This window comes from Monodelphis domestica, chromosome 1, assembly GCF_027887165.1.
Source record: "Monodelphis domestica isolate mMonDom1 chromosome 1, mMonDom1.pri, whole genome shotgun sequence".
Taxonomy (NCBI): Eukaryota; Metazoa; Chordata; class Mammalia; order Didelphimorphia; family Didelphidae; genus Monodelphis; species Monodelphis domestica.
The window spans coordinates 34,461,502-34,475,820 of record NC_077227.1 but is presented as its reverse complement, the minus strand read 5'-3'; the positions used below and the strand labels follow the sequence as shown (position 1 = coordinate 34,475,820).

At 36.6% G+C, this 14,319-nt stretch overlaps 1 protein-coding gene across 13 annotated transcripts in view; it reads right to left on the bottom strand.

Annotated features, from left to right (window-relative positions):
* The window catches only part of SCAPER (S-phase cyclin A associated protein in the ER), a 406,197-nt gene that overhangs the window by 340,109 nt on the left and 51,769 nt on the right, over nt 1-14,319 (bottom strand). For all 13 annotated transcript variants that reach the window (XM_007477981.3, XM_007477982.3, XM_056796839.1 and 10 more), the window contains 2 exons: nt 10,363-10,433; nt 6,469-6,666 (listed from right to left, as the gene is read on the bottom strand). In XM_007477981.3, coding sequence (XP_007478043.2) covers nt 6,469-6,666; nt 10,363-10,433 — 269 coding nt within the window. The remainder of the gene's footprint in view (nt 1-6,468; nt 6,667-10,362; nt 10,434-14,319) is intronic.

Here is a 14,319-nt window from a genome sequence, read left to right as displayed (position 1 = left end):
TCCAAGAGGAAGGTAAGGGTTTAAAATAAATAAATAAAATAAAATGCTCTAAACACAGACCCCTAGGGACTTCCTAACATGCCAACACTGAATCTTTAGTGAGTATTTCTTGAGTCTATTCAAGCTAGAAGCCAGAAGCAACTTTCTATTAATTCTGAATGTACCCAAGCATCCTATGGTCCAACTTGCAGCTCACCATCTTTGACCGACTGCCAAATACTTTATTAAAACCTATCTTTGTAAAAACAGGAATGAATAGCTAGAGAATAAATGCAAATACAAACATTTCTTCTCCTCTCATTTACTCCCCAGTCTTTTGTAATCTGATTTCTAAGTCACACCATTCAAATGAACCTGCTTTCTTCCCAAGTTATTAATGAACTGACAAATCTGATGCACATTTCTCAGTTCTCTCTGCCACAATGGACACTGCTGGCACTCTCTTCTCCTGGACACTTGGCTTTTTAATTCTCTTTTCTCCTGGTTCTCCTCTTATCTGCCTGACTGCTCCTTCTCATCTGCTGGCTCACTGTCCATCACACATCCCATAATTATGGGCATGCAGTCCACTGTAAGATTTGGTCCTAGGCCCTCTTCTCTTCTCCCTCCATACACTCTTTCAGTAACCTCATTCCCCATCCACTCACTTCCAATATACCCCTCACCTTCCCAGACCATGGGAACCAGGGTGCAAGCAGAGCAGAAGGCTAAAATGGAGGAAGCCCTAACTATTTATTATAGTTTTTTATGTATTTCTTAACAATTTAACAGGTATCAAACTGGGCTAAACATTTTTATTCGGTTTTCATCTTTGGCGTAATCACCAATGAAGTTTTTGAGTCTGATGTCCTAATTCCATTTTCCCCATAAGCCCTATGGTTATTACTGTGTGATTTTGCACCATGTGGTGACAAGTTAGAACAGGAACTATATAATCATGGAGATGGGGGAAGAAATGGATCTTTAATGAAACAGAAGACTTTCAAGCACTCAGTTGTCTACCTTCCACAACACAAAGGAACAATACGACTACAAATACTCTTTGCAAAAATAAACACAGACCCAAGTATTTTGAGAAACACTAATTGTTCACGGGAAGTCCAACTAATATCATAAAAATAACAATAATACCTAAATGACTTTACTTACTCCACAGACCAATCAAACTGCCTAACAATTATTTTATAAAATTACAACACAATTCACTTCAGAAACAATAGGTCAAAAACCTCAAAGATAATGAAAAAAGTGGTTAAGTACCAAATTTTGAACCACAATACAAAGTAATAATTATTAAAACATTTTGGCACTGGTTAAGAAAGAGAATGACAATTAGGGGAATAAAACAGGTACATAATATGCAAAAGCAAACAAATCTGGTAACTTAGTATTCAAAAACTGAGCAAAGGACTTATCATTTGACAAAGTCTGCTGGGAAGACTGTAAAGCAGTTTGGCAGAAATTAGATTTAGACTTCAAACTATACACTAAAACAAGCTCTAAGATATACCAATGGAAACATGATTTACATATGATTGGATTGGATAAATACATTGGATTTTGAGATTCTAAGAATTTACGATCAAACAAGAGATATCAAGGATTTCCAAAAAAATAAAACAGGCCATTTTGACTAAATAAAACTAAAAAAAAAATTTTTTTACACAAATAATGGCAAAGCAGCTAAGATGAAGGGAAAAATGTATTCAGGGGAAAATATCTTTGCAGAAAAATTTTCTGAAAAAGTTCTCACCACCAAAATATCTAAGAAAAAAATTCAAACTTATAAAAATCCAAGTCATTTTCCAATGATAAATGGTCAAAGTATATGAATGATCAATTCTCAAGGGAAGAAATTTAAACCAAAACGTTCCAAATCACAAAAATCAGAAAACCCAAATTAAAGCAACTATCTCACATCCAATAAAATGGTGAAGCTAACAAAAAAGTGAAATTACAACTGTCAGAGGGGTTTCAGAAAAACAGGTAACTGGTCTAGCATTCTGGGAAACAATTTGGAACAATGCCCCGCTCCCCCCAAAAATAAGTCACTAAAACTGTGCAAAATCGTAACAGAGTAACTAACCTAAGCACTCTTTTGGGCTATCAAATAACTGTAAGTTAGGGGAAGTGGACAAAAAAATGGTACACAAATACCACAGAATATTCTTAGGCCATAAGAAATAACAAAACAGACAATTTCAGGGAAAACTTAGAAGATATACATGAACTGAACTAACAAATTGTCCTCTGCTGCTCTGAATCTCCCTCTTCTTACTGTTTGCTACTGTCTCCTGGTTCTCCTTCTACCTGACTGCTCCTTTTTAGTATCCTTTGTTCATCTCCCTCCATATGACACCTACTACCTGTGGGTGTCCCTCAAAGTGTAGTCATGAGTCCTCTTCTCTTCTCTTCTCTTCTCTTCTCTTCTCTTCTCTTCTCTTCTCTTCTCTTCTCTTCTCTTCTCTTCTCTTCTCTGTCCACAGTATCTCCCTTGGTGATCTGTTTAATCAGCATCTCTCCTGACCTCTGAGCTCATATCATCAATTGCCTATAAGACATATTAAGCTAGATGTCCAACCATCCACATCCTCAACATGTCTAAAAGTGAATTTATTATAACCCCTCTCAAGTTCTCCCCTCTTGCCATCATTGCTGTTATTATCAAGAGCATCCCCATCCTCACAGTCCCCCAGGCCTGGACCTTCACATACACTCACTCTACCTATTGCTAAGCCTCATCATTTCTACTTCACCACCTCTCCTATGTCCATCTTCTCTCCACTCACAAAACCCACCACCCTAGTGCAGGCCCTCAGCACCTCAATCCTGCACTATTGCTTCACATTTCTGGTGGACCCCTCTATCTCCAGTCCCTCCCAGCTGCACCTCAAGTGCTGGTCTGACAACACCACTCCCCTGAATCAGTAAGCTCCAGTGCTTCTCACTACCTCCCGGATTAATCAAAAAATCCTCTGAGTCTTTTAAAGACCTTCAGCTCTGAGTTCCTTTTGTTTCTAATATGCTTTCATTTTCATCTGTTTCCATTTTTGGTATTCCTTATTCTAGACTATCCAGCTTCCTATACCATCTGAGACTTTTTACTGGCTGCCCCTACACCACAATTACACCTCCTGGCTTCCCTCAAGCCTCAGTTCATTTCTCACTTTCCGTGAAAGGACCTTCTTCCCAACCTAAATTTTCCCATTGTTTCCCCCAGAACTTACCATTTAGGCATGTATATAGCTATTTATGTGTTGTCTCAACATTAGAATGTGATCTCTTGACAGGTGGAGAGTTTGGTCTGTTTGTGCTACAGAACTTAGCCCAGGGCCTGGCACAAAATAAATACTAAATAAAATGCTTATTGACTGACTGACTATACAGTGAAGAAACCAGAACCAAGATAATCATTTATATCATAACAACATGATGAAGAAAAACAATTTGCAAAGATGTGAGAACTTTACCAAAGCAATGGGCAATCCTGATAGCAGAGGAATAAAGAGGCACATCACCCACGCCATGACTGAGAGAATAAGAATTCACAACAACTAAAGCATAACATTTCTGGATATGGTCAATGAGGGTGTAGACTTTGCTTAATTATATATAGTAGTTAACAAGTGTTTTCATTTTGTTTCCTTGGTGGGGAGGTGAATGAATTAGGGAAAGAGAGTAAAAGGGAAAAAATGTTTTTAATTGAAAAAATGATCTTAAGACAAAATAAAAATAAATTTTCAAATGAACACTAAGAGTAGCATTTAAGGGAGAAAAAAGTCCTAAGAGGGTACATGTGAATGACCCTTTGACTTGGTGAGAGGAAAAACACATGGTAGAGGAAGGAAAGAAAGAATTCTTATAGGCTGATTATCTGAACATTATCCTCAGGCCTTGTTTACAAACAATGACAACTGGCATTTCTATGGAACTTTAAAGACTGAAACACAGTAGGTTCTTAAGACATGTTGATTAATCAGTTCCATAAACTAGCTCATTTGCTATGCCAAATGCTAGCAAAGTTGCCCTTTCCAAAGACAGAGGGCTCCTTACTGCCTACTGCTAATAGTTTGAGTTCCTTCAAAGGAAATGCCTCTGATATATACACAATGAAAACAAAGACTTTTCTACAGATCTTATTTTAAAAAAGGAGGAAGAATTTTCCCAAAAGAAAATCAAGATGGCTAATTTTCACTAAAAGTATTATTTAACCTCTGTGATGTCAACTCTCTATCTGTACAGAGCCCTGAAAATAGGATCTTCTTTGTTTCCTACTTTGTTCAGGATTTCTCAAAGAATCCTCATATTCCACAAAGAAGGGGCTGGCTATATTACTTTCCTACTTGCTTAGAACACCAAAGTGAAACTCACCAGTTCAAGTAATTAGCCAAGACTACAGTGCTCAAGGCAAGGTATTCTTATCACTCCTCAGAGATAATGAAATGTAGTCACCTCAGAGACTTTGGCCCAGGGGCACACAGCGAATAAGGGTCTGAAGCAGGATTCACCAAGACTTTTTCAGTTCAGTCCTCAATCCAGGCTTTACCCACTAGGCTCCATAGCCTCTCATGGACTCCACTATGGACTGGCCTACTTCAGCGGGCAAGAGGCCAATCAGGAGTCAAGCAGCTAATCAGTTAACGAGAATTTATTAACTGAGTATCTATTAGGGGCCAGACACTGAGCTAAAAGTCAGAAATACACTGAAGATGTCTATAAGGATAGGTGACAAATAATCTGAAACTCTGGACTAGCCCTAGCACCACCAAGGCAGAGTGAAAAAGTTAAGAGACCACTGAACTTGGAATCAAGGGACTTGAGTTCAATTCCCAGCTCAGCAGCTCAGGCTATATGACCTTTTGGTCAAGTCGATGTTTTCACTGGGTTTCACTGGGTTCCCTCATCTCCAAAATGAAATGTTTAGGCTGAATTCTCTCTGGGTCATCATACAGATTACCCAAACTTTCTCTGCTGCTAGGATTCCAAGGTATCCATTGAAGCCTTACTATGTTTGGTTAGAAGAAGATAGGAAACAACTTTCCCAATATGAAAATGGATCTAATTTGCTATCAATTATATTACAAATTTCAATTCTTCAACATGTTAACAGAATCTGTTATTTCATAAGTGTGGATACTCATCCAAAGTAATATATAGTTCCAGTGTGTAGCCACACAGCCTCAGAAGAACACCGATGTCAAAAAAGGTAAGTTTTTGTTCCAATGAGAAGGCTAGGGTCCTTAAAAATATTGCCCTACTTCCCAAATGCAATCTAGCTTGCTCTCTTCCACCAATTTAATTCTGGACACACCTCACTCTATAGCTGTAGTTTCAGTTCAAGATAGAAGTATTGCTAGTACAACATGGTAGGCTGTTCAACCAATTATAATCATGGGGATGAGACCTCTACAAGTCAAGAATTGGATTCCACTTCAAAATATACCATTTTTCTCAAGCATAAAACATTTTCTATACTGAAAACATTAAAAAGTGGTCATTTAGCCGCCAATTTGGAAACTTGTAGCTACTGTTCATTCTGAAACTGCTTTTGATATTTACACACTAATTTCAAACCTAATTTGGTGGTTCTTGGTTTAGAAGGAAAAATAGATTCCTGTGATAAGATGCAAGTTCACTTTAGACCCTATTTCAAAGACTGCATAATGATTTCCAGAGTTTGTTGAACTTTTATTCATGTTTAATGTAAAAGGAAAAGTTGTCTCTAATATTTCTGTAAAGATCTACTGTTCTGGTTTTTCTCAATTTTTATGATAGTTTTATTCACCATAAAACAACATAATATATAATTTATACTTATTAAAAGGGTCACAATTGAATTTTTTATGTTTTGGGTCTCTGTTTAATATCCACTACAAACTTAAGGTTATCTAAAATTAGAAAACACACCTTACAATGACATCCCACCCAGACATTGTTTATGCTTGGCTATCAATCTCACTTTTTCTCCCAGCAGAGTGAATTAGAAGAGTGATAACTATCTCAGCCCAAAGGGTACAATGTATAATTAAGACATTAAACAGGAAACCAAAGAATGTGAAAACAGACAGAATCCTACTAGTGCCACCTACAGCAGAAATGGAGAATGCAGCTAAAGTTTTTTCAAAACAAAACAAAACTAGGAGGGGCAGTTGACTGCAATCCATTGCATCTTACAGTCATTATAGCTTTTTAGAAAACTTTTCACTGAATGGAGAAAGTCAAGCTAGTTCAAGAAATGAATATGCTTTTCATGAGAAGGGAGAATTCAAAACTAAACCACCAACTTGGTTTGCATCAAACCAAAAGAACAAATAATTTCTAATAGATACTGCTAATATTGTTTTTTTAAGTGGTGAACAGGCAAAATAAGATACAGGGGATGGTTTAACAATATTATTTCAAAAATATTCAAGAGAATAATGTAAAGACAACCTAAAATGAAGCATTGAACTTCATAATGAACCTTACCTTACATTCCACCACACTCTGATCTGATTCACAAGTAACATAGATTTCATCTACTGCTCGTCGAAGATTGTCAAAAAGGAATGCCCAATACCGAGCTCTTAAGTCAATTTTCCGCGGGTGCCTGGTTTTAGTGGGACTTTTCTCAAAATGTTTATCTCCAGCTGAGGATGATGTTATTTTACAATCTACTGTAACATTCTAAAGAAAATGAAAAAATATGAAAAATATTTTTATTGCCAAGAGAATTTAATTTTATGTAATATATACTTAATATGTTGAAACATTTTTCAGCAAAATAGTGTTTTTTTCAATGTATACTATATTAGATCTATTTTAACTAAAACAAAGTCTCTCACCTTAATCTAAAGGAATGGGTTTTATGGGTAACACATTTTGTTTCAAATATTATTTGGCAAATATTTAGGTCAGGTTCAATAGTTGAAAATATTCTGAAAACAAAAAGAATAGCCATAGATGTGCTTCCTTGCTTAATGGAACACAAATTCAAAGATTCCTCAAGGCATGACAGTGACTCTGGATTCTCAAAGGTCTGTCAGCTAGTTTAACACAAGCTCTGAAAGTTCCTACCATGGTAGATTTGCTTCCAGGATGCTGACAAGTTATTCTCTATGGCCAGACCAGCTAAATATGGAGAAGTCAATTCTCAGAACAAGGTAGTGAATTTTTTGTTCATAACAATTCATAATGTTATCTACTAATACACAGAAGGGTTGGAAATCAGCATCATTTGTGACTGCTCAGGGTGGGTATGTTCACAGATCACAAACCTATGCTAAGTAGAGCACAGATATTGATTTGCAAATGTTAGTCCTAGATCACTGAGTACCAGACTTGGGGTCAGAAAAGTACAGGGTCAAATTCCATTTCATACACTTACTAGTGATATGATCATGGACAAGCTGCTTCACCTCTCTAAACCTCAAGCCTCTCATCTGTAAACAAAAGCATTAATCCATAGAATACCTACCTATTAGGGATGCTATTAGGTTCAAATGAGATAACAACGCCACAAGAGAAATGGCAATTATTCACTTTATATATTAAACTTATTTGCTTGATTTAACTCAAAAAATGAGTTGACACAAATCTAGTAAGTACTATGGGTAGTCAATGCCTTAATTTCACCTAAAACTATTTTTCCCATGATAAATAAAAACTATACTGAATACTAGGAAGAAGTGAAAAAATATGAGCATAATTAGAATCACCTATAAAGATAACAGATTATGGATTAGGAAACTGAATTCACACTCATATAAAATATATTAAACATTTAATAAATCTGGTTAAAAGTAACTTTTTATAAAACACAAAATAACATCCTTCTAAATACAGAGTGTTAGAAAATGTTTGCACACTAATGGATAAAATAAGATTAATATAAAAGAAAAGAACACATGCACTATTATTGAGTTATCTAAGTGGAAAATTCAAAACTTATTTTAGCACCAAGTAAGAAACTATACATCATTCCCTGATATCTTACAAATTGAATTAAGATTAAAATGTGACTTATTCCAGCACAGGCAATAATCTATGCCAGCTGGGTCTGTTAATGGATGACACCCCACCTGTAAGAACATCGACCAACAGATGTTATGCCCTTGAACGTCATGTTTCTGCCCTAGGCTATTAGTGTTATGTTGCTTCCCATCTATTACAAACATTCTCTTTGCACAGGGGAATCCTACTACTGATTTCATTACAGAATCTACAAAGAAGCTAGAATCACTGTCACAAAAAAAAAAAAATTCTATGAGATGGAGATGGGTTTTTCTTCCTTCTACTACATCTGCATACCCAACCTCCATTGTCATGGTGAAGAATATCATCAGCTCACCGACCTTCAACATCTAGAGATTAAATCTCAACCAAGTATTATTCTTTATTCTATATGTCTAAATAACTGACAAATCATTTTTTTTCCTAGACACTATTTCCTCAATTTGGTTCATTTGTCATCATCTGCTTAAATCAGACTAAAGTCATGAAACATGGGCTCTAATTCAGGCCCTAGCGATTACTAGGAAGATCACTTCCCCCCAGCTTCCTCAGTGGTAAAATGAAAGGGTTGGATTAGATAATCTCCAAAGACTTTCAAGTGAGAAAAGTTTGATTCTAAAACTATTACAAACACTGCCTCTACTAGAGTTCCCTCTTGCCAATAAATCCATTCTCATCTCCACTCCAGTTATAATCTTTGATCCTCACTTTAATTTAAACCATCCCATTTAAAAGTCCCTACACTGGGGGCAACTGGGTGGCTCAGTGGATTGAGAGCCAGGCCTAGAGACAGGAGGTCCTGGGTTCAAATGTGGCCTCAGACACTTCCCAGCTGTGTGACCCTGGGCAAGTCATTTAACCCTCATTGCCTAGCCCTTACCACTCTTCTGCCTTGGAGCCAATACACAGTATTGACTCCAAGACAGAAGGTAAGGGTTTAAGAAGGAAAAAAAAAAAGTCCTACACTGTCCCAGTTTGCTACCTCACTGTGGATCAAATGCCAGTGTCTCAAAGTGCTTTACCAACATGGCTTAAACTTTCTTGCATGGCCTCCATAGATCACAACACAGTTTACCCTCTACTCTTACCTCAACTACAAACTGTTCATATATCAGCCTTAAAGAGTCTGGTATGTTGTCTCTCTCCCACTACTTACAAGGCCTCCAGACTCCTTAATACTTCTACACAAAAGAAGAATGTCATACCCTCCACACACACTTTTCATTCATCTCCTCCTAGGGAGGTTTCTCTAGTCTCCTCCTGTGTTGCACTTTAACTTGATTTGTATACGATGCGAATACTTCAGGTATTAGCTTATATTCCTACTCCATTTCTCCAACTAATCTCACCTCCTGACCTTCTATTGCATGATTATGTAAATGATGCCTTTCTAAAATGGTAAGCTCCTTAGGGGCAGGGATTAGTCTACACAACTCAATCTGTGTGATTCTTTGTTCTGTGAATACTGATTTTTAAAGAATTATTCATATTTTTTCTCAATTTTGCAACACTTCTCCCCAAATTTGGCTCATACAACACCTGAGTGTAACCAGTAATTATTCACAGTGCCAGCTTAGGTCTTTCACCAATGCCAGAAAGGGAACAGCAATAATTATCAATCATCTATATCATCTAAGGCACTGAAATAGAGCAGTAGATAAAGCACAAGACTTATAATCAGGAAAACCTGAGTTCAAATTCAGCATTAGACATTTATTAGCTATATGACCCTGGGCAGGTTACTTAACATCTCTGTGCCTCAATTTCCTGTGAAATGCAGATAATAACATCAACATAGGGCTATTGTGAGACCCAAATGAGCTGATATATATATTAAAAAGTGTAAACTTTAAAGTATTGTGTAAATTAGCTATTTGTTATTATTATCATTAGTATTCATCGTTTAAAAATTCCAAAATCAAAGACATAAAAAAACAAAAATCAGTAAAACTTTTTGTGAAAAAAAAAACACAACAAAACAACATACCATCCTTACAATGTGAAATGTCTCATATAGTGGGATAAACTTGTGTTCTGATACCCTAAAATTAGGTTAAGAAACTGAGGCCTTAAGTGACTTGCCCAAAGTCATTAACAGGACAGAAAGGAAGAAAATCCAAAACTCAAAACTCTAATGCAGGAGTCCTTCCATACCACAACTGCTTCAATTAGGAAAGAACAATAAAAGAACTCACAAAAAAATCAATAAAATACAATACATTACTTTATAGAATGTACTTAACTGAATTAAAATTCAAATTTGTTTGTAAAACAAAATGTGCCATATGTAATTTCTGAGTCATTAGATCCATATATCATAACATTAAGGACCTAGTTGAAAGCCATTAAGGAGAAATGTTTATACTACACCTGTTTAGCAGTTTTATGTGTGCCCTGAATTGTTCTCTTGGATTTTCCACCAGTATGCCACTTAGATTTCCCTTCAATAAAACAAAAAAGGTTGTCATTTATATAGAAATCATTTCAATTAACTCATTCAAACATCTAAAGACTTATCCTCCTCACTGGTTATTTGATATGATACTGGAAATTCTACAAATTGTAATGAGAGAAAAAAGTTATTAGTGGAAGGGGTTATGGACCTCTCTGGCAGCCTAATGAAAACTGGTCTTCTATCTCAGAATAAAATAATGTTTTATAATGAAAGATATCAATTATATGACATAAACATAAACCATTTAAAAAACAAATTCATGAACGCCAAGTTAAGAACTCCATGGAACAGTGAAATTATTAGAGAAGTCATTACATACAAATAACATTATAGTATATCTTAAAAAACCAGTTATTTCAAGAAAATAAATAAATTGTGCAGCCAATAAATGCTTTTTGTAAAGATGCAAAATACAAGATTAATCTATATAAATCAGTTGGATTCTTATTTACTAACAAAGAAAAATTTATAAAAAAGACTATATAATAACAAAAACTTAAATTTCTGGGAATTAATTTACTTTGTGTATAGATGAGATTAATATGTATTAATATATGACACCTAAAAACTATAATGAAGGCCATTTGTCAATCAAAACTGAAGATTAATATATTAAAACTACAGTATTCTCCAAATAATTTATATAATTAAATAGTATCAATCAAAATATCATGGGTTTTCCTTATACAACTGAATAAAAACATGATGAAATTAACATGTAAAACCAGTAAGACTATCAAGAGACATGCAGAAAAAATGGCTCAAGGGTGGGTTATTACAAAAGACTAATAATTATTGTTCTTAATAATAATAACTTTGGCATAGTATTTTATTGATTCTTTTTGAAATGATTTCTTTTATCAGTATAAATCCACCTTGTCTCTCCTCCCTCTTTGCCTCCCCCAAACGGAGAAAGGAAAACAAAACACATCCCTATCACAAATGTATACAAGCATGATAAATTTCCACCATAGCCAAGTAAGAGAGAGAACGGGGAGGTAGAGAGAAAAAGGAAGAAGGAAAAGGGGAGAGAGGGGGAAGAGAGGAGAAAGACAGAGAAAGAGAAGAGAGTTCTTTTGCACTGAGCCCTTCACCTTGAGATCTGGAGGTTAGTAGTCAGTTACCTCCTAAGTCAATGATGGTGAACCTATGGCACAGACGATGCCAAAGATAGCATGGCATGCAGTTATTCATTCCACACGCAAGCACAGTTTGTTGCTAGAGAGGCAGAGAGCTTTGGGTGGAGCTGTTCCCCTCCCCCCCTACACTGACTGAGGACATTCTTCACTTCACCCACCCATTCACCCAGCAGTCCAATGGGAGCCCTTTCTCCCTCCCCTGGGTGGAATAAGATGGGGCAGGGCACCCCTAGCACTCTGTGGGAGTGGGGGAGCGATGGCACAGCACAAGGCCTGGGGAGCAGGATGGGGCCGTGGCCTTGCGCTCTATCTCTAAAAAGTTCTCCATCACTAGCCTAAGTCCTCTGCAATCATGATTGTTCATCATAATGAGAAGAATTCCTAAATCTTACAAAGTTGTTAGCTTTATTGTCATTGTGTTGTCTGATAAAACTTTTTTTAAAATCCTTACTAGACTGAAGATCCAATCACTTCATAGGAGCCTTCTCAGTTCCTCTGAAATCACCTCTTTCATAGTTTTTTAGAGCATTAGAGTATTCCATCATATTTATGTAGCATAATTTATCCATCCATTACATGGCTGATAGGCATTCCCTTACCTCCCAAACCTTTGCATCACAAAAAGAACTATATTTTTCAACATTTTTTATAGTTTGCTTTGCTTAGAACTGATGTATCTAACCTCATTTCCTTCTCAGCCTCTCTTTTCTCTTTTCCTTTCCTTCTTGTTTTGTTACCCTTTTAGGGAAATGTGCTTTCTACTCCTAATTTCGCAAATGTGTATTCTTTCATTTTTTAAGCAATTCAGATGAGAGGGATGTTCAAGTATCTGCGGCCACCCTCACCCTTTCCTTGTCTGTACACATTCTACTTATACACCGCAATTATATGAGATGATTTCCCCTAACCTCTCTCTTTCCTCCCCGCTTCACCCAGTGTATTCCTCTTCCACTCTCTCCTTTTTGGCTCATTCTTCCAGATTGACTTTCTGATTCTGGAATTGTGTTAAGGCCAGGCTCTCAAGGAAATGACTGGGCTATTCCTGATCCTGCTTTTTGTCCTGTTTTCTTCTTTCTGGGTGTAGTGAATATTGCCTTATTCCAGGACATTAGGGACCATTCAGCCTGAGAATCCACAAATTTTGTTTACTCAAAGCTGTTTGAGAAAGGGCAAAGTCTGAGTGCTGTCTTCATGTTCTGAGCTCTGCTAGTTTCTGAGCTGGGTTTGGATCTGAGCAACACAACCATGAGTTTGCCTCTTGGAGAAACTCCAGTAGACTGCTATGATATTCAGCCCTGGTCAGTTAGCTAGAAAGCCCTGTTGAATCAGAATAACAGAACTGCAGGCTCCCCCTTTTGCTGGGCTTCCCATCTTGGTACTGCACTGGAGGCTCAAGACTAGGTTAGCGACATAGTTATGGGGGACATGTATACTGTATTGTTTCTTCCTACTCTGCCATCTTAGTTGTCTCTCCATTAGCTGGCTTATATAAGGTCATAACTAAAATGTGGTGGAGCCAGGACATGAATTCAAGTTTTTCAATCCCAATTCTAATGGCTTTTTTCATTTCAAGGTGGAAAGATTATTTTCCCCCCAATTAGAACTATTCAACAATGAAAGGGGTTAAATCAATGGCAGTGAGCCCATTGTCAGAATAAGTATTCATTCAGAACTAAAAAGCTATATTTTTGAAAGGTTATAGGAAGATTTTTTTCTTTGGATGGGAAGTTTCATTAGATGAACCCAAAGATTCTTTCCATTCTGAGACTAAGAAAAAGTGTATTTTTTTAGATTATTCAACTAAAAACTCAAATTCCCAAAGCACCATCCTTTTCTTTTTCATTAACAGGTATAAAAGGATTACAGACACTTGTTTCAACAAATATACTAGTTAAAAGGGTAGGAGTGTTTAAGTATAGTCACCCATAAAAGAATGCTAGAGAAAGGCAAACTTTTGGAGAGGCCAAAGGGAAGAAATTATATGCAGTTAGTTCATTGTTTGTGACATATATCATTACTATGTTCAATCATATCACTTATGTCCATACTTTCATGATCTCTTTTCAGGTTTTCATGGCAAAGAGATTGGAATGGTTTGTCTTTTCCATCTCCAGATTATTTTACAGATGAGGAAACTAAGGCCAGATTTGAACTCAGGTCTTCCTGACTCTAGGCACCACATTATATCCACTGTATCATCTGGTTACTCTATATCACATATTATTTTCTTTTAAAGTCTCTGTGATTTATTTACATATGTTGCTCATGTCCCAGGCACATTAAAGCTCCTAAGAAATCAACCTGTGTACTGGACAAATGGAGATACATTCTAGAGACATTGTGGAGGTAGAAGAAAGGCTATGGTAACAGGATAGATAGTATGAGTGAATGTAAGGAGAGAAGGATGACAAGGCTGTGATGTCAGTCAACTTAGAGGATGGTAATGCTCTTGAGAGAATTAGGGACAACTAGAAGAGGAGTAGGTTTGAGGGGTAGGGATGGGGATGAATTCTGTTTTTTAGTGCAACATTTCTATCAGACTTCCAATTCAAAATGTTCAATAGGCAACTAGTGATGCTGGACAAGATGGGGAGGGACATGGACTACACATATAGATAGATATGGGAGCCATCTGCATAAATAGAAATCCACAGGAATTACTGAGGTCACCAAGTGAGAAAAGGTCCCAGGACAGAGCCTGGTGTTCAATCACAAGAGACATGGTATGAATGT